This window comes from Marmota monax, unplaced genomic scaffold, assembly GCF_021218885.2.
Source record: "Marmota monax isolate L192 unplaced genomic scaffold, Marmota_monax_Labrador192_F-V1.1 WCK01_AAM20220418_F8-fsc00004, whole genome shotgun sequence".
Taxonomy (NCBI): Eukaryota; Metazoa; Chordata; class Mammalia; order Rodentia; family Sciuridae; genus Marmota; species Marmota monax.
In genome coordinates this window covers 34,616,112-34,635,843 of record NW_026692881.1, presented here as the reverse complement: position 1 = coordinate 34,635,843, position 19,732 = coordinate 34,616,112, and the positions used below count along the sequence as shown (strand labels likewise).

The 19,732-nt window shown below is 48.7% G+C and overlaps 1 protein-coding gene across 16 annotated transcripts in view; it reads left to right on the top strand.

The window, feature by feature from the left end:
* The window catches only part of Fgfr2 (fibroblast growth factor receptor 2), a 99,396-nt gene that overhangs the window by 34,886 nt on the left and 44,778 nt on the right, over positions 1 to 19,732 (top strand). For all 16 annotated transcript variants that reach the window (XM_058581351.1, XM_058581358.1, XM_058581350.1 and 13 more), the window contains 2 exons: positions 2,429 to 2,598; positions 12,972 to 13,095. In XM_058581351.1, the coding sequence (XP_058437334.1) occupies positions 2,429 to 2,598; positions 12,972 to 13,095 (294 nt within the window). The remainder of the gene's footprint in view (positions 1 to 2,428; positions 2,599 to 12,971; positions 13,096 to 19,732) is intronic.

The window sequence follows — 19,732 nt, the reverse complement described above, 5'->3', positions numbered from 1 at the left end:
CGTGGTCAGGGGCTATCCTGTGCTGGGTACAGCCTCTCTGGTGGCTTAGCTCAGCAAGAGTGGAAAAGATCAACATTCCACCATCCTTAAGCCAAATCCCACTTTTTGACCTTTTAGGGAACATAAAAATCATGCCTAATGGTATGTGAGCACATATCTGCTGATTTCTTTTATGTAGAAAAGAAAAAAAAGACATTCCAAGGGATAAGCTCAGCAGTAATTGATGCTCTCTGAAAGAGTTACTACATTAATATTTAGCTAATTCGCGTGAATAGGCCATTGTGTTTACTTAAACAAATGACGTGAGTTCAGACACCTGACAGCATGAGGTGTGCTTTTCATTTAGGTCAGATTTGTAAAAGTCTTTGTGCAGCAACAAAGCTCTTTATTTGTTTTGTGCTCTCAAAGGTTTCTTTTCAGTGGCTGTGGATGGGTTTTTCTAAGTAGAAGCTTTGAAAATGAAAGATTATTGAAATTGGTTCAGTGTATGCCTGGCCCCAGGGGTCTTGTAATAAATGGGGATCCAGGAGCCCTGTGAACTCTCACAAGAATACGTGTGGTCATGGGCACCGGACACCCAGCCCACTGGCTGCCAGGGATGCCTGCTCGTTCCAAATGCAGTTGGGGTCCAGGGAAAGAACGTGCCCATCTCTTGCCTCCCTCATCTGACCTCCCCGCTGCCTCTGTTCTGCAAGATGACCCACCGGACGGTTCTGCCCTCTCTGTACTATCTCGCCACCTAAATCCCACTGACCTCGGCACTTCAGTGTGCCAGAGGATATGAAGGCACAGCGTGGCCTTGGTGAGGAGTCTGGGCCCCACCTTCCATAGTCCTCTCAAGAGCAAGGGAGGCAAAGAGCGGTGGATACATGGATGTAGCCATTCCAGTTCCGAGTTGTGACATGGGAGTCTTGGTGCTCAGTTATGTGATTGCTACTGTGGGGGCATGCCGTGCCACTGTAGAGCAGTGCAGACTGCCAGGTACGGGCAGGACCCAGGCCCTCCCTGGGGCCATTTTGTCTCTGGCTTGTGGAATGTGGGTGCTGTTGCTCAGGTGAACCCTCATCAGAAAACAGCACAGTTATGAATCGTCCTTCGAGAACATTCTAGGCCCTGTTGATGGACCCTTTAAGGGCATGGATTTAGGTTACCAGTTTACTAAGACAGAAACGTGTGTGAAAAGTTCAGTTGCTGTCCAACATTTCAGTGGAGGTTCTGGAAGATAATAAAGGAAGGAGTGTGCCTTTAGGCCAGGCCAGTTGCCCTGGACGCCAGTCTTAAATATCACAGTGGTTGAAGACATGGATTCTAACCCCTGGGGAAGCAGTAAAGAACACAGCTAAAAGCCGTGGGCTCTGGCGTCAGACTGCTTGGGTTCAAATTCTGGCCCACACCTTTTCTGAGCCTCCTGGCTTTTGGCAGATGACTTAACAGCTCAGTGCCTCGGTTTGCCCACCTGTGCACAGGGAATACTGTAGAGCCGTTCCCTTGGATTGCTGAGGGTTAAGGTATCACACATGTAAACTCTTAGAGACACGCTGCTTGACAAACGAGAAGCCTTCTGTCAACCATGATCCCTCGCCATTATTAGCCAGCTTAGAAAATTTATAGCTTATCCTGGATTGATGCCGTGGCTTTTTATAAAATGTATGGCAATTGGAAAACTTACCTCCTTTCTTGGGTTTAAAAAAATTACTCGTATTTATGGCTTTGAGGGCCACTCAGAGGGCACAGCTTTCCATAACATTTATTGGTGGCCTCCTGTCAAGTTATCTGCTTAGGTGTGCTGGTAGGATTCTGGTGTTCAGAACCACCATTGGAGAAGAAAAAAACCTTTTTATTAAAATATGTTTTGTGATAAGGTATTTTGTCGGATAAAGCTGGGACGTTAATGATGCCTGTTTAGATTAGTTCCTCACAATAGGATGGGAATTTATAATATCAATCACCCTTTAAAGTTCAGCTCTATTGGATAAGTTTCTGGGGCTTTCGAGGACAGCTAGCTTTTACCATTGTGTGTATGTAGCCATTTAAAAGGTGTGAGGATCCAAAATGATATATTTTTGGAGGACTGTGCTGTTGTTACTGCGTGTGTTGTTACCGTGACTATAAAGTAGCATTTAAAAATATGACTTGATGTGAAATTATTTTCTGGCACCAAGCATGAGAGAGAGAAGGTGCCTCGAATGCTTTTTTTTTTCCCCTCGTTAATAGACATAAACCAATAAGCAGTCCCTCCTGGGACCTTCTGCTAGGCCAGCTGGATTTGAGTGCTGAAAATATTTTCCTAATGTAAATATTATTCAAAGATTTAAAAAAAAAATCAGATCCTTGTTGTCTAAGATGAATTGCTCTTACCTGTTTGGAGTTGGCTGGTGGAGATGAAGCTGTCCTTCTATGTGCATTGTAACACTGTCTTTCCAATCAGGGGCGCCCTACTGGACCAACACGGAGAAGATGGAGAAGAGACTGCACGCAGTCCCTGCGGCCAACACGGTCAAGTTCCGCTGTCCAGCTGGGGGGAGCCCAACACCCACCATGAGGTGGCTGAAGAATGGGAAGGAGTTTAAGCAGGAACACCGCATTGGAGGCTACAAGGTAGGATTGAGCTTTCTTAAGTGTGTATTTTTTAAACCCCTCCAAAGTTAGCAAGAACTAGAAGGAACATTAAAAAAAAAAAACAACCAAAAAAAACCAAACAGCGATTATCATAATGGATCGTGTCAGTGTTTGATATCTAAAAAAAACTGCCCGGGACTTGCCTGTTATTTTAAAGTACAATCCCCATTTGCATTGTTCTTTTATATGAGGAGAATTTAATAACTAAAAGGTCGAAAGTTGAGTGTCTGTTTTCTATATGCTTTATGGTCTGTAAAACTTAAACTGGCGCAGAATTTGAGAAGTCTCAAGTAGAGTTGCCCTGTGAGAGCAGGATTGCATTAATAGGAACAGGCTAGAGGCCGGGACGTGAAAAATGGTTCACTAACGGCTCTGGAAGATGACAGGCAGGCCTCTGTCATTTGTCCTCTGGAGGATTCTAGGATGCCCTGACATTTGACATCATTGCTCATGGGAGGGAGCGGGGGTAAGGCTGACCTTGCCCTGCAGATGCCTGCAAAGGCTCCTCCGGGTCCTGGTTCATCTGTCCAGCCAAGGTTGGTTGAGCCCCTCTGCGTGAGACACTGTCCTAGGCACTGGGGAAGCTACGGGGGCCAGGATGTGGCTGCAGCTCAGAGAGCCCCTGGTCCAGCAGGGAGGCAGACGAGAGAGCTGGCGGTGGGGCCATGCTGATGAGGCCCACGACCTGAGAGCATGCTGTGTCCAGTGGGCAGGCAAGGAGCCGTGGTGGCCGCTCTTGGGAGGATAAGAATGAAGGAGATCCAGCAGGAGTTTTGGGCTGTGTTGGAAGGAAGGGTGTCTCATAAGGAGAGCGATGGAATCTCTATTTGGTATGGAAGCAGAACTTCGAGACGCAGGACTCGAGGAACCCTTATTATGAAATTCTTTGTGCCTTTGGAATGTGAGTGGGCACGTTAGTCACCTGTTGCTGTGTAACAAATTACCCCGGGACACAGGGACTTTAAATAGTGTTATCTCAGTTGCCAGGGTCAGGAATCTAGGTGCAGCCTGGTGGGTTCTTCTGTCTCTTGGTGCCTCCCAGCACGGAACGCCGGGTCCCACGTAGGGTGGGGTCTCACCTGAAGGCTCACCTGGGAAGGGTCTGCCATGTGGCTGTTGTCAGATGTGCTTCCTGCAAGAAGTTGGCAGCCCAGAGCTCCTTGCCACCTGGGACTCTTTGTAAGGCAGCTGCTGTGCTGTCCTCAGGGTGAGCAGACGAGGAGCCAGAGTGGAGGAACACAGAAGTCGTGGCTTTTGGTCACCTCATCGTGGAAGTGGCATCCCAGCACTCCACCGCCTGGAGTGGTGGGGACCACTGGGCTCCCTGTGAGAAGTAAGTGTGAGCCTGGGTGTCAGGGGATGCAGCCGTCTGGAGCCATCCTAAGTCAGGTGGGGGAGGAGTTCTTGGTGGCAGTGGAGGGACGTGTAGGACCATCTCTCCTTCCTGTTCAACATCACTTGATGGCATGCGAGCCCCTGTTCCATCACTGCCGTGGTTACGAAAGCCCCTTCCTAAAAGTGCCTGGGAGTCCTTTTCTGAAAGGCCATCCACAGGTTTTCATTTTAAAGGATAATTTGATTGTGCAAAAGTTTTTGCCTTTTTGTTTTAACATTTAAAAATTGACACCTAGAAGCCAAAACTCAGAGGAAAATGGGAAAAGCCCGAGTCCATCTCTGTGAGCAGGTAGGGATCAGTTTAGGGTGAAACGGGTGAAAGGCAGGTAGATGGTGGGTGGTGTTAGCCTTTGAAGCCTCTGGATGTTGAAATGCTGTCATCCTCTGCCACGACTCCTGCTTGGTGAAGGCGGGAGGTGGTGGCGAGATTTGTCCTTACATTCTGAATTCAGTCCTTAGATCAGCTACCATGAGTCTGGGACATTGGCCCTTTAAAAAAAATTCTTTAATAACAAGTAGACGAAGATTTCATTAGGCAGTACTGCTTAGAAAGGAAGAGTTAAACCATTAAATTGTGGCTCCTGGGATTGTCTTAACCACCAAGCGCTCGCTGAGACTCACATAGTTGGTGCAGTTGCAACCATTTATTTAAATATAATTTAAGCATCAGAATGGTGGTCAGAATCCCAGTGTCTAACTAATTCTGTCAATTAAGACAGACTTGTAAATAAGCACAAAGAGAGCCCAGGAGCCTCCAGAGATGCCTGGTCTCAAAATAAACGGGACCCACATCATCATTATGGGTGAGGAGCTTTTTGCAGATCTGAATCAGTGATTACGAATACGCTGGGAGACTAGGGGCTTAATGAGGAAATGCTGCTTGATTTTTAACAGGTGCAGCTCAGCTTTGATTATTTATGACAACCTTCTTCTCAGTGAAGAGCGCCTGTGTTCTCAAAGCAAAACCAGGAACCCTCCGGAGTGTCTCTGGCCGGTGGGGACATGTGAGGCCACGGCTTCTCTGTTGGTCCACGTTTGATCCTTTTCTGGAGGGAAAGAGAAATGGAATCTGAGTAGGTGGGACGAAAGTCTAGAGTATATTTTGCTTTTGAGAAAACAAAGCGAGAGAGAGGAGGACTGCGTCTTTGGAACATGGAGTCCTGGCTGGAGGCAGCGAGGGCCTGCTTCTTGCCCTCTGGACTTTTCTCTGGCCGTGGCCGAGGGATGGGGTGGCCTGGGAGGTGAGCCTGACTAAGGCAGATGATTGGTTTGCACAACAGTGGTGGCACTGGACTTTCATTTTGGGGATACCGGAAACTCAGAATTCCAGAGGCCCTTCTAGGACCTGGGAAGGGAGGGGAGAATGCTCATCCCCTGGTGAAGTCTGTTACCTGAAGTGATCCTTGCCAAGGGATATGTGACGTCAGCCCCAGGTCCCCAGGTCCCCAGGTCCCCAGGTCCCCAGGTCATGGAGTCAGGGAGGTCCCTGGCTGACGCCCACCTGGAGCTAGGCCCCCCCCCTGGCCTGTCCAACTGCCTGCCTGGCTCTGGTCAGCTTCAGGCTCATGGTCCTCGTCAGGGCCTGAGCAGGACAGCATTTGGGGTGGGTGGGCCCCAGTGTGGAGTTAGCCCCTGGTATTTTCTTCGTCCCCGGGGTCTTTGCCCTGCGGGAGCCCGTCCTTCTGGAGCCCAGTCTTCCCTGGGGCTTCCTCCAGAGGAGAGGCCTTGCTGAGGGGGAGGGCCTGACGTCCCCCCCTGCTCCTGCCTTTTAGCCACTTAATGAACAAGCTGAGGGTTAAGTCTTCCACCGCGTTTGTTTTTCCCAGAAAACAAAGACCCGAAAGTGCCCACAAACAAACATTTGTTATTTCTGTGATTTTTGCTTTTCCTGGGAAAATCAATCTGCTTTTTCCATCAACTGAGGCTGAGCTTTGATGGCCCCGCCGCCCCCCCCCCGGCCCTCCTCTGCCGAGCCGCAGCTTGTTCTGGACTGGGGTGCGCATGTGGCCAGCCAAGGGAGAAGGGAAAACGAAAAACAAAACGAAGTCAGAGAGAGTTATGAAACGGACGGACGGACGGACGGACGGACGGACGGCTGGCTCCTCTTAGTGAGAATGACCCACAGAACTCTGTGTCCTGTGGCTGGGTCTTGTTTATCAGGGACCTCCCGCCGAGCTGTCCCTCCGTGATTAAGAGTCAGATGATTATTTTTCCTAGTCGGTGCTCAGGGCTGGTTGAATGTTATTAATGTGTAAGTTTTTAACGTAACGCTTGACTCCAACCGCGGCTCTGGGCTTTCTCCTGGGCTGCACGTCTGTCCTGGAGGCCAGCGCGTTACAAGCTCAGCCTCAGCTCCCACACCTTGAAGGGAGGAGGGTGGACAGAACGTCTGGTCCCCTCCAGCTCCAAGAACTCTTGAGTTAATTGCGGAACTGTAATGTGGCACCAGCCATTTTTCATCTTAAACAATAGCGCTGAGTTTTTTTTTAAGTGAAGAGGTTACCTTGATGGCACGGTATTTCACAGTCTCTGAACAGTTACTGCGACGTAGCACAGAAAGCAGGAAGACACCTGGGGTAGTTAGTGGGCCCTTAACCTCTTAACCCCTAACCCTAACCTCATTCATGGAACCACTTGGTCTAGGGGGTTCCTGAAACCCATCTGACATCAAGTCTCAGGGCACAAGAGCTTAGACCCGGAGTGAGCACAGAGACATGCTCCCTCGACATGACTGTGAACAGCCACCGAAGCCCACGGCCTGAGTTCCCAAAGAGCCCCTCAGCTGAGAGCAGTGATTTATGGAGTACGGACTGTTCATCTCCAAGAGGGGTTCAGATCTGAGGAGAGACAGCTGAAAACAGTGTTCCGTTGCCATCACCCCCAAACTGGTGCTTTTTGATGCCTCACTTAGTCAATTTCCGATTTCTAGGTTAGTTACTCCGACGTTGTTGGAATGACTTTTTTGATGTAACGCTTAGGTTTGACCTGCCGTGAGTTTTGCCCACACGCTGGGCAAGGCTCCCACAGAGCTGTGTCCCTAGCCCTGCACGTGCATTTAGGGAGAAAATCAAGACTAATGTGCTTAGAGGTCGAACATCCCTAATCTGCAAATCCAAGATCCAAAATGCCCTAAAATCTGAAATATTTTTAGAGCTGACATGACACTGTAGTTGGGAAGCCCCCCACCTAGCTTCATGATGGTCAAGGTCAAACATTGTGTTTGATACTGCATCAGATGACCTTTAGGTTTTGTGTGTAAGGCATAGGAAACAAATGGCTTTTTTGTTTAGACATGGGTCCCCTCCCCAAGACACCTCATGAATATGTGAATATTCCAATGAATATTCCAAAATTGGGGCAGGGAGGGACCCTAACTCTGAAGCACGTCTGGTCCCGAGCATTGGAATCAAGGATGCTCAGCTTGTCTTGGTGGGTTTGTACTTGACCCAGGTTCCTCTGGGCCGGGACATTTTAGCTGCAGACGGAGCCCTCTGTGAGGAGGACATGGGGTAAGTTGGCCTCATCCAGCCTTGATTGTTCCTTGGGTTGTGCCTTTGCCAAGTACCTCCTGTGCCTTAGGGCACTGGGACCTTCCACAACTTGAAGGGGTGGATGGGTTCTGTCACCGTGTCATTTTTGTAGATGGAAGTTCTCCGTCCCGTACCCCGTGGGACCCCGGCTCTTCTCCTCTAGCTTGTGTTCTTGGTAAACTGCGTCCTTCAAAGGAGGTTCCACATTTTATAAGAACATCATTAACAGCTAACTCAGAATCATCACAGTGCAAGTCAGTACCATTTGGCCCAAGGAGTACCATGGAGAGCAAACCCGGGGTGCTTTTGTGTCTGGCTTATTTCACATACTGTGTTCAAAGTCATCCATATTTGTAGCTTGACTCAAAGCTTCCATTTTTATGGCTGAATAGTATTCCACTGTGTGGATATACCGCATTTTCACTTGGGTCATTTCTGCCTTTTGGCAGTCATGAGTAGTGCTATATTTGGTGAAGAATCTGTTTTGAGTCCTCACTTTCAGTTCCCTTGGGTGTATACCCAGGAGTGGAATTGTTAGATCATATTGTAGTTCCCTGCTTAGCTTTTTGAGGAAGGTCATGCAATTTTTAGAGTTAAGTTCAAAAGGTGATGGATGCCCTGCTGTCACCGACCTTGAGAACACTGCAGGCAGCAAACATCTAAGAGAGCAGCCTTGTGTTTTGCAGGTCACTTGCCACCTCCTCTGGAGAGACCTGGCAGTTGTGTACCAAGGGGAGGGAAGGTTTCTGCTGCTGGTCCCAGGGAATCAGGTGGCCGGGCTCTGTGGTCTGGACACCTCCTGAAAAGCAAACTCTGTGGATGTGGAGTTTGAGCATTAACAGGTGTTTGCCTTCACTTCTGCATGACCAGCTGCTCTGAGGGCCACAGTCCTCGACACGGGGAGCCCAGCTGGTACAGACCCATTTGCAAGGGGTGTTTTGGAGCCGGAAGCCTGCTGGGAATGGGACTTGGGTGGGATGGTGGGATTTTTTATGCATCTTAATGACAGCTGGCCTGTGTGGAACTGTAGTTCCTGGGGTGGCTTTCCACAGGCCAGGGCCACAAAGGATGGCTGTCTTCCTGGATGAATGGGCCCTGCTCTGAGTGGAGGGAAGTCACAGGAGTATGGACTGTCACATGGACAGTGTTGGACCCGGCACAGAGAACAGCTTCGGGATGTTCGTTCCACTCGCTATCGAACACCTGGGTATTTGGAAATGTTGACTTTTTATTTTGCAATGTGGAAGCCAAACATCCAGGTGACACTTTGGGCCTTTGACCTTTGGCCTTAACATTTGGGTTGCTACACAATCTACATCTACATTCCCAGTTGTCACCCGAAAGTAGCTGAGGATTTAACAGGCACCTTGGGAGATTTGGGTAACAGAAGCATTCCAAGAAAACCTGTCTGGGCCACCTTTTGTCTCTGCATAGACAGGGTGTGGAATGTTGGTGGAATCCGCTTTTTGTACTGGAGTAAGAGAGTTCAGGCCCTCCGCTCCAATCTGCTTTGTTTCAATATTGAAATGTTATTTTAAAAAGACTGCAGTGAACATAGTTTTGAAGCCCCGTGCTCTCTAGTTCTGTTACTTGGCAGATGGAAAATAATGATGAATTCCACAAAGATCTGGCCATGGGCAGGAATGAAAATAAAGAATCGTGTGTGTGTCGGTTGGCGCAGGGTTTCTTTCCTTCTGGACTTTGTGTGTGAGCTAGAGAGCCCTAGGCACAGGGGCTCCGCTGTGCAGGATCCAGCACCACGTAGATGGCCGAGGGGCTTTCCTATTTTACTCTTTGTTGTGTGCGTGATCTCTGTTTAAGTTTCAAAAGTGAAAATGAGGAAAAAGTAAACAACATGCATACTCTGACCATTTAATTAAAGCCTGTGGCTCACAGCTTGCTGTCTTCTCCCTGATGCTTGCTGTGTTCACACAGGCCTGCTTGTGGCTTAGGCCTGTGTGCCACTGCGGGGTTGTGCTATGTGTGTTTGGGTTTTTTTTTTTTAATAAAAGGGAATCACAAATATACTTCTATGCAATCTGTTTTTTTTGGTCATTTATCAATTGCTCTATAATGGAATCTTATCAGGGCTGAACATGAGACTATCTCATTCTTTCAGTGACTGGAACTAGACATTAGTTTCTACAGGATGACCCATACATTATTAACGACTCTTTTCTTGATAGATTACACTTTTGGGTTGTTCCTTAGAGTGCTTGAAGCAAGTTTTGTTCACGTGCAATTTCTGTGGGCTACTTTCCTAGAAGTGGAATTAACCAGGTAAAATAATATGCGTTGCTAATTTTAACAGTTACCACCAAATTCTTCTACAGAAAGGTTTTCTCAGTTGATGTTCCTGTTCTCAATTGAGTCCTTCTTTGCTCCGTACTCACCAAGTACTGAGTGACATGGAGCCTTCTAATTTTTGTTAATCAGCTGGTGAGTAACAGTGTCTCATTATTGTTTTAATTTGCATATCCCTGGTTGTCAATGAGATTATGCATTTTTTTCAGTGTTTATTGGGTATTTTACAGTCTCTGTTCTGGGTAAGCAAAGACGGCATATGTTCATTTGACCTGACAAAATAATTGTAGCACTGAGAGGGGGGGAGGATTTAAAAGACGCCTCGAAGGGCACCTCGTCTGTTTTTTTGGAGGGTTGACACTGTAAGTTTTTACTGAGGCTTGGAATGGAAACACAGGGATTAACTTTATGCTTTGTCTCAATTTTTATAAAGTTACTGTTGTTGTTTTGCTTGCTATTAAGCAACCACTAATTAGTGGTAGGATGTCCCCTACAGAAGTGCCAGCCAGAGTCTCACCGGTGGCAGCTTTAAGGACATCCATTTAGAAAATGCCACAGCTCATAATATTTGGGCCTGGTGGTATGTCAAGGAATCAAACCCTGGATCAGTGATGTAAAAAGTAAATATTAACAGTACCGCACAAGGCAGCATTGACCCACCGCCCAGGTTCTGGGAGGATGGAAACACCTGTTTGGTAAATGTGCTTCTTCTCGTCGTCAAAATATTTTATTAACATTAACTTGCTAATATTTGTAGCACATCTCCAGGAAGTCAGTATTGAGGGCGCATAGTCCCTTCAAGAGGGATCTCGCGTGGAATATCACAGCCCCAGCAAGACACTCTGGCTGACCACGTGCCCCTGGGGGTGGGGTTGGGGTAGCTGCCATGCCAAGCTACATATGCCAAGATTTAATGTCCCCTCCCCATGCAGTTCAGGTTCAGTTCCATTTGGAATATGCCGTGTGCCAAATCTGGGTCCAGGCGCGAGAAAGACATTGACAGTTTGGACCGGGTCCAGAGGCAGGCACTGCGGTGATTAAGGGCTTATGCGCATGACATCTGAGTGGGGGCTCAAAGAACTGAATATTTACAGCAGGGCTAAATGCTGGATTACGTGGCTTGGTGACGCTGGTCTCTGCTGCCTCCCTGTCTTGCCTTCCACGTGACTGGTGGCTCAGAGGCAAGGAGAGAACTGTATCTGTACCCCTGGGTGAAGGAGCATCTCCTTGTGGGGCCACCTGCCTCTTGGTAAGCCAGGGAGCTGGTACCTGCCTCTCAGGCCCTCTGGCTCTAGTGGTACCCAGGGGTCAGGAGTTCTCATAGAACCAGGCCATTTGGTATCTACTCCCCCAGGTTCTGAACACCCCTCCTGCGCAGGAGAATTTTCTCTCTCCTACAGGGAGACCTGGCCCCTTGCTTTGGTTCTCTGACAAGTTATTGGCCCAGCCAAGCGCACGGCTTATCTCCTGAGTGGAGACGGACTCTCTCTGCGGTGGATCGGGTGCCCCAGGTGCTCTTCAGTGTCAGGGATCTTACTTGCGAAACATCACTTTCCCATCACCAGCTCACAGTGGGACTGTGAGATGACCTCCAGAGTCAGGGCCTCCGAGTGGGGTGACTGCCCAGAACTTGCTGCCTGTGCTCTTGAGAAGAGTCCCCTGTCCCCTGGTGATCCTCCACGGGGCCGGCAGCGCCGAGCAGTGGTCTGTCTGAACCTGGCGGCAGTGACGGCAGGAAGGCTGTGAAGTGCCGCTGCTAACGTGAACTCGGTGGGCCCTGGTGAGCTCCCGTGGTCCCTTACCTCTGTTGGCAAAGTGGACAGCTGCTCCGCCCTCCTGCTTTTATAACTGGAGCAGTTACGGGATGATTTTCTTTATTCTCTGGTTTAGTTCCTTGAATCTCTCATGTGCCTGCGAAGGCTCTGCCTGTATTATGGGTTTTTATGTGATTAAGGCTGAAAACACTTGCGATGCCCAGGGTGTCATTCAGAAGGTCAGTTGAGATTCCTGAAATGAGAGCTGAGATTAGTAGTCCCTCACTTTTTATTTTTTCTTTCCATTTCTCTGGAGTGCCTCGTCCAAAATACTAAGAATGATTCGGACGGAGATGTTAAAGCCATGAACACTAAAGATAGTAAAATTTGCATTTTTTTTTCCTGGTAAGGAAAATTCAATTTTGTTTAAGAATCTAAGTCTATTGAAAATATTTCAAAAGCAGGGTGAGAACATTAGAATCTAGTCTGCGTATTTACAGACTGGGTAGGAGTCACCATAGTTTATTTATTTATTTTTTTACACGTTCTGCTTATCTTTGCAAAGTCTCAAGAAGTTTGCAAGCAACTGGATATAGAACTGAAGTTCCATAAGGATTCATTGCTCCCATATTTGGAATTCTGGGTGTATCTCGGGAACACGACATCTACTCAGCCACCATTAGGGATGGAAGTGGCAGACTTGTGTTCTCAGCTGAAACTTCTTGAGATTTCTAGACAGCATGGGAAAGCCAGGAAGAGGGAAATGAGGGGCTTTGAACCAGAAAGTTCAGGAAGGGTAATGGCGCTTTCCTCGTGGGCTCCCTGAGAGGATGGACTTAGCTAAGTCAGGACCGAGGGCTCAGGGTGGTGCCTGGCATACTGTTGGTGCTTACTAGCATTGACTTTAGATAGTTCGTTGGTGCTCTAGGGCTGGGGGCTCCCAGGGATGAGTGACCTGATAGATCCATACTGTAGGTTGCTGTTCAGGCCCCGTGGCCACTCAAGTTCTCCTGGAGGAAACAGTTAATGCCCCTGCACATCTGAGTGTTTGAGTGCCTGAGTATCTGCCCCACAGGCCTTCACATGTTGAAGATAGTTATTTTCATTTGTCACCATCCTGAGGACCAGTTGTGAGCACAGTGTAGAATCCAGGTGATTTTTCTCTGCCCTCCCTGGACTTCTTGTTCTGCCTTTTTTTCTTTTCGGGTGCTGGAGGTTGAACCCAGGGCCTTGGCACATGCCAAGCACATTTTCTACCTCTGAGCTATATTCCCAGCCCCAACCAACTTCATTTTACAATAAGAAAGCAGAGCAGTTGGTTTTCCGTGCTAAGATTATTGAATGACCACCTTTACTTGAATCTTTTCAGGTACGAAACCAGCATTGGAGTCTTATTATGGAAAGCGTGGTCCCGTCCGACAAAGGCAATTACACGTGTGTGGTGGAGAACGAGTACGGGTCCATCAACCACACCTACCACCTCGACGTCGTTGGTGAGTCTGCTGCTGCGGGCCGGCCTTTCGCAGCCGGTTCTAGTGGACTCATTCGAAGCCATGATAGTGGATTCGCTTGTCCCTCCCCCATATTTAAGGGGAAATTATTTTCACATTGTTTCTGCACTCTGTTATTTGACTGTTCTGATTCCCCATCTGCTGGTTTTCTGGGTTTTTGCTATATCTCCGTTGTTCCCAAACCTGACCTTTTGTAAGGTGGACAGGGTAAGAATCGTCTGGCATTCTAGAACCTGAGATTTACTCTGAAAATGTGAGTGGAAAAGGGGTCGGATATGCTGTAGGAGAACTTTGCTTTTATAACAGGCAGCACTGGGCGTGGTGGCACACACCTGTAATCCCAGCGGCTCAGGAGGCTGAGGCAGGAGGATCAAAGCCAGTATCAGCAAAAGTGAGGCGCTTGGCAACTCAGTGAGACTGTGTGTCTAAATAAATACAAAATAGGCCTGGGGATGTGGCTCAGGGGTTGAGCACCCCTGAGTTCAATCCACGGTACACGCCCCCTGCCCCCGCGCACTTGCAAAAAACCCAAAAAACAAAAAACAGAGGCAACATTTCCTAAAGAAGGGCCACGGTGTCACGTGGGCTGAAGAGGAAAGGAAAAGGTATCACCAGCGCTGAGCCCCCGCTGGCTGTGGGAAGATGGACGTCCAGGTGCCCGACCCCTTGCGTCAGGAGTTGCCCGCCTCTCCAGGTCAGGGTCTGTTCCTGGAATGCATGTTCTCTGGGCAGAGGGAACCACATGGATGAGTTTGTAAGTACTTTCCATCCGAGTGCGCGGAGGAAGAGGCATTTTAACAAACATCTTAAGCTCGTGTAGCCCAGTGTCTCGCAAGCTCCTATTTCTTCCCCAGTTTTGCCTGTTATGGTGGGTTTTGTTGATGACGAGAGGGTTCTCCTCTGTCTTGGAGGGTCCCTACCCGTTGTCCTCTCTGGGAGCACATGCCCACCCACTGTGCTCTGGGGCACGGTCTCTCACGTCACTTCCTGTGCAGGTGCCCCCAGTGTTATCTCACTGTAGGTATCTCTTCTCCTTTCATAATAAAATGTGTTAACTCCTCACAGAGAGAAATTCCACAGGTATTTGAATTGCCCTCCAAGCCATTAAAAACCTTTTGGAAAAAAAAAAAAAAACAAACCTGGATTAACTAAATGGTGTAGATTTGGTTAATTGAAGATTTAGGTTAACTGAAAATTAAAACTATTTTGGCTTTCTGTCAAATTAAAAGAAGTTAAATTCACAAGACACTCTGCACGATAAAGTCTTTATTTGCATTTGCACATAAGCATCCCCTGAAAAGAAGATTTATTCGAGCATTTGAGTCATTCTGAAGCCTTCATATGGAATTTGATAGACCTTTGTACAATGTCTGTCCTATGGATAAAGAATGACTTACAGTCCCCTTTTCTTGTAGAGATTTGTGGTATGATTCTTAGAACTACTATGTTCGTATATTTTACAAAACAGAAAGAGGCCTAATATTCAAATATGAGAAGAAAATGGTCAATATGAATTTTGGCATTCATGTACTATATATAAATCCATCCATCAAAGGGTAGGTGACTTGGAATTTACTTTGGGCTGCATGTGTACCGCATTTGACAAGAAGTGTTTCCAGTTAAGGAAAGCAAGTTGGATTTGGGGTTAAAAGTTCTAAATACCTAATTTTGTAATTAAGTAATTTATTGTTGGAGGGAAGAAAAAAACCAGTGGTGCTGCAGCCATCTTCAGGGGTCAGGCTTTGCATAGGTCCATCGATTGTCCATTGAGGTTGGTTGGGGCCGCTCCAGGAATCACAGAGTCCTGTCATGGGCCCTGCAGCAGCAGGCTCTTGCTTAGGGCAGGTTTTCCGTTGAGTTGTTATGTCAGGCATTCAAAAGCCCCTCACCCACCTCCCCTTTGAGCTTTCTGGCAGCTCATCCCTGTGAAGCCCTGAAATCTCTCTTAGAGTTTAGGGTTGGGATTTGAATCGGGCTGCTGAATAATGGAATTGTGCTGTCTAATGTTAATCCCCTGGCAATCGGTCTTGCTGAAAAGAGCGTGTGATTCAGTGGGTAATGTGCAGGGAGCCTGAGTGTATGGAGTAACGCAGAGAGAGGCCTGATTATGTCACAAATTTGGGAGATCGCCCAGCTAAACGCAGGCCAATAATGACACAATGCTGGTTGGGAATATCCATTAAAACTCAACTCCAATAATTTTCCAAGCCTTGAACCTTCTGTATAAATAGAAGCCAAAAGTCAGCGAAGTATAAGACATTTTCAGTAAAGATGGAGGCGTGAAATACTCTCATCTTTGCTCAGAACCCTAGTAATTGCTTTGAGAAGCACTAATAAAATAAGAATTGAGTCAGCGAAAGAGCCTCGTGTAGACTTACAGGGTTGGCAGTCCTTCTGAACATCTCAGCAAGGGAAACAAGAACGATTCAGGCTTCAGCCGCAAACTTCTAGTGGCCCTTGGGCCCAAATTTAGTGTGTCGCCGCGTGATCACGGCTTATCAGCGACTCCCCCTGTCTCACAGGAAGTCAGGAGCTCTGTTGTTGCTCACATTCTCGTGAGGTTTTATTCTTGTTGCTATGATACCTGGGTTTGTGGCTCAGATGTGAGGAAGCATCAAAATGGGTGAGATCTTTTCACTGAAATTCTTCCTTGCAAAGGCATCCCCATAAGCACTTTAGTGTAAAGGCCGTGTAATTTAAGTGACGTTGTTGTGCTCCGGAATTAAACAGCAAGCCGTTGTAGTGAGCGGGGGAGGCTTGCATTTGTGGGAGTCCTTTTAGGAGCCTGCGTGATCCTCATTAAAATCGACACCATTACTTTTCAACCTTTTACATCAAGGGAAAACGAGCTCAAAGCTCCACGTCACATAATTGTGACAATAATAAAAACAGCTGGCTGTGGGAGGTGGTCAGTCTTTGCTGTGGTTTATCAGTGGGGGGTGCTGAAGCCCTGGATCTGATGGGAGCCCTGCCACCAAGAAGCTGCATCTAGGATAAGTCATGAACTCTTCACTTTCACTGTGCCTGACTCATGAGTGTTAGAAACGAAAGCAGCCTGGTGGTGTGACAGGAGTAGAACATCTGTTCGAGGGCACACTTGGGCACCAGGTGAGTTGGAACAAGTGGCTTAGCTCTTCTAAGCCTCACCTTTGTCATCAGTTGGATGGGAATGACGATCCTTGCTTCATTCCTGTGATGGCTGTATTAGTTCCTAGAGCTGCTATAACAAATGACCCCAAACATGTTTGTTTGAAGTAATACATACACATTCACTTATACTTCTGGAGCCCAGAAGTCCAAAATTTAGGTGTCACCAGGTTTCATGGCTCTGTTACAGCTTCCAGTGGCCATTGTCAGTCCTTGACTTAGAAATATATCACTTCTGTCTCTGCCTCTACCCCCACACATCTCACTTCTGTATCTCAGATCTTCCTCTGTTTTTTTCTTATGAGAACACCTGTCATTGGATTCAGAGCCCACCCTAAACCCAGGATGGTCTAATCTCTGTATCCTTAACTTCATTACATCTACAAAGGCATGGTTTCTTTGTAAGTCCACATCCTTGGGCTCAGGGATTTGGACATGGACAGTCACTCCTGGGGCCACAATTCAACCCACAGTTGTTCGTGAGGCCTCAGGTGGGTTAGCAGGTGAAAATGCCACATTGGCACGCAGGTGACCAGCCACCAATGCCAGTTTCCCCCCTTCAAAAGCTGGATTCTTTTGAGGGTTAGAAGGTATCTTTAATAGCTTTCATTTGCTCCATCAGAAGCCTGAATGCCATATTGGTACCAAAAGAACTGGCCAGTGGCTGCCATTCCCGATTCCTAGTTCCACCTTTGATTGAGGCCATCCTAAGACTGATTGGGTTGTTGCACTTGCAGAAGAGAATCATAGAGTTCAAATGCTTGAAGTTCACTGAGTTGGCCTCTTGATCCCAACCTCCACCGGTCCATCTTACAGCAGAGGAAATCCATTCCAGGAGGGTGAGTGATTCGTGCAAGGACTTGATGACAGCAGAGCAAGGTCTCAGCCCAGGCGTTTTTGACTCCTGGGTCAGGGCATGCCAGCGCCTTCCTGTTGGGCTCGCTGTGGTGTGGACCAGTGGCAACTGAGAAGGAGCTGCTGCGACCCCACCCCACCTCCAGCTCTTCACTGCCAAAACCACAGGAGGCGGAAGTATTCAAAGACTGGTTGCTCTTCCTCACCCACAAAGACCCTTTGGCTTTGGACTGTGAGCTTTTCCTGCTTGGGGTTCCAGTTCTGCACCCCCTGAGACCACTCACCCGGCATTGGGTGTGTAGGATGAGAAGTGCATTTGCTGAGGCTGGCCGTATCTTCTCCCCTGTGAATTTACCTTTCTAGAACTTCACCCCACCCCGGAGCTGAAGCCGTGAGCAGCAGTCCGTGTTGGAGGGGCGGGTTGGGGCCCATCGGGGGCTGCGCTGCCCTCTGGCTGGGTGGAGATCGTGCAAGCTTCAGCACCAGCCCCAACTTGCCTGGTGACAGACCAGAATGGCGCTGTTGACTCGCCTTGACATAAATCCTCTGTAACTTGGCTCTGGACATGATGGGACACGGCCCGAAAGCATGAAGGAATCCGTTCCACGCTGACTCCCCCTCAGGTGTGTGCTCAGGAGGAAGGAGGCGTCCCCCCTGGCGCTGCGCGGCTGGCAGCCCAGTCCCCAGCTCCAGTAGGAGAGACGACCCGAGTTGTGCAGCGGCCCTGAAGAGCCTCTGTCCCAGGAATGTGGAGGCTCTGGTGTGAAGGCCCAGGGATTAAGGAGTGGGAGGCCCCGGGCCACATCTGGAATGTGAACCTGGAGCAGAATGGCCTTTATGTCCGTGAAGAGGGGTGGCCTAGTTAGTTATGGGCGAGGCTCATGCCGACTGCCCCGCGGTGAGGAGCAGCCTTGGCAGAAGCACTGAAGTGCACCACATGCCCGGCCTCCCTCTGGCTTTAGCGCTCTGTTTCCTCCGCTCTCTGGAGTCCTGTGAGGTTCTGAACTTGAAGCGTCTTGACCTTGAGCCTCCTGGCCAGCCTTCATTTGAAGACTGCATATCTGTGATCTCGCAGCCAGTGAATTCTTCTCCGTTTGTTGCTCTGAGGCTAAGACGTGGGGCCTGAGGCCGACACTGGCTGAGTGTGCCTGTGCTGGGGTTTTGCAGTCCAGCTGGAGAGAGGCAGAGAGCCCCCTACCCAGGTGGGATGGAGGTGGCTTGCCAGGTCACAGGTCACGGCAGGCCCTGTGTGAGTGGCACTGGAGCAGCGGTTGAGCCGGAAGTGTGTACCTGAGCTGCTCTAGTGGCTTGGGCGGCCATTTTGGCCTTTTCTCCAAACCCCTTGGTTACTGCAGTTGGCCCGGGGGGTCTCCTTGCCAGAGAGCGCTGACCTGAGGATGTTCAGTTGGGAATTACGGAGGTGGTGGGGATGTCAAATCCCGTCCATCCTTTGCCAGCTCTGTAGCCTTAGGAAGTGATGGTGTCTCTGAAGCTCTGTCCTCTCAGCTGTCCCGTGGGGTGATGACCCACATGCTGAGCAGCGCCCTGGGAGGTGAGGTGGTGAAAGGGCATTGCCATCAGTAACAGCCCCAGGTGACCCTCAGCAGGTGATCCCACACCTCCTGTCCCGTCTCCAGTGAGATCCACAGCCTGTCCCTGATTAAAGGAGTGGTCGGCGTCAGCCCGTCCTCCAGGACAGAAATTTCAAAACTCCTGGTCGCCACTGTTTAATGAGTGTCCAATTGCAACAGAGCAGTTCTTCATTCCTGTTTCGCAGCAGAGCTTCCAGGGGCAAAGGCTGGCCAGTGGACAACAGCATGATGGCTCCAAGTACTGACCGGCAACTAAGTACTTTCCCAGCAAGAAGTGACTCCTTCCAGATTCTGGGAGCAGGGGGGGTCTGTGGAGCCAGCGTGGAAAGGGCATGTTAGTGCTTGACCATATCAGCTTTTTGTCATGTCCTCTGCAAGCCGCCAGGTGCCCTTTGGTCCACAGTTGAGGAAGGAAGCTTTATTGATTGCTTTTGATTCTGGCAGGAGGTCCAGCTGAGGTGGCTGGAGAGAGGGCTAATATTTGGTCTGTGGTTGATCTTTGGCATTGAGTCTGTGGGCAAAGAGGATGCAGAAGTGTTATGATCAGGTTAATGTTTTGCACTTTTTTAAAAAATATTTTTTTAGTTGTAGATGAACACACAGTATCTTTATTCATTTTTTATGTGGTGCTGAGGATCAAACCCAGCGCCTCACACATGCGAGGCAAGCGCTTTACTACTGAACTCCAGCCCCAGCCCCAGTGTTTTGCAGTTTTATATAAGAAGCAGGTCTTTTTGCCATACCTGCAGGTGAGATGCAGGTGAGGCCTGGGCACAGAGAAAGCCACTTTATCAGTGCTGGGCAGTGAGCTTGGCATGAAGATAAGGCTTTATCTGCAGCAGCCACAGAATGCACAGTGTTCCAGAACTTCGGTTTCTGTGTGGCCAAATTGAAATACGGTGGGGCATCCCTGATCTGAAAGTCCCAAAGCTTAAATCCAAAACTTTTTTTTTTTTTTTTTTTTTTGGTACCAGGGATTGACCCCAGGGGTGCTTAACCACTGAGCCACATCCCCAGCCCTTTTT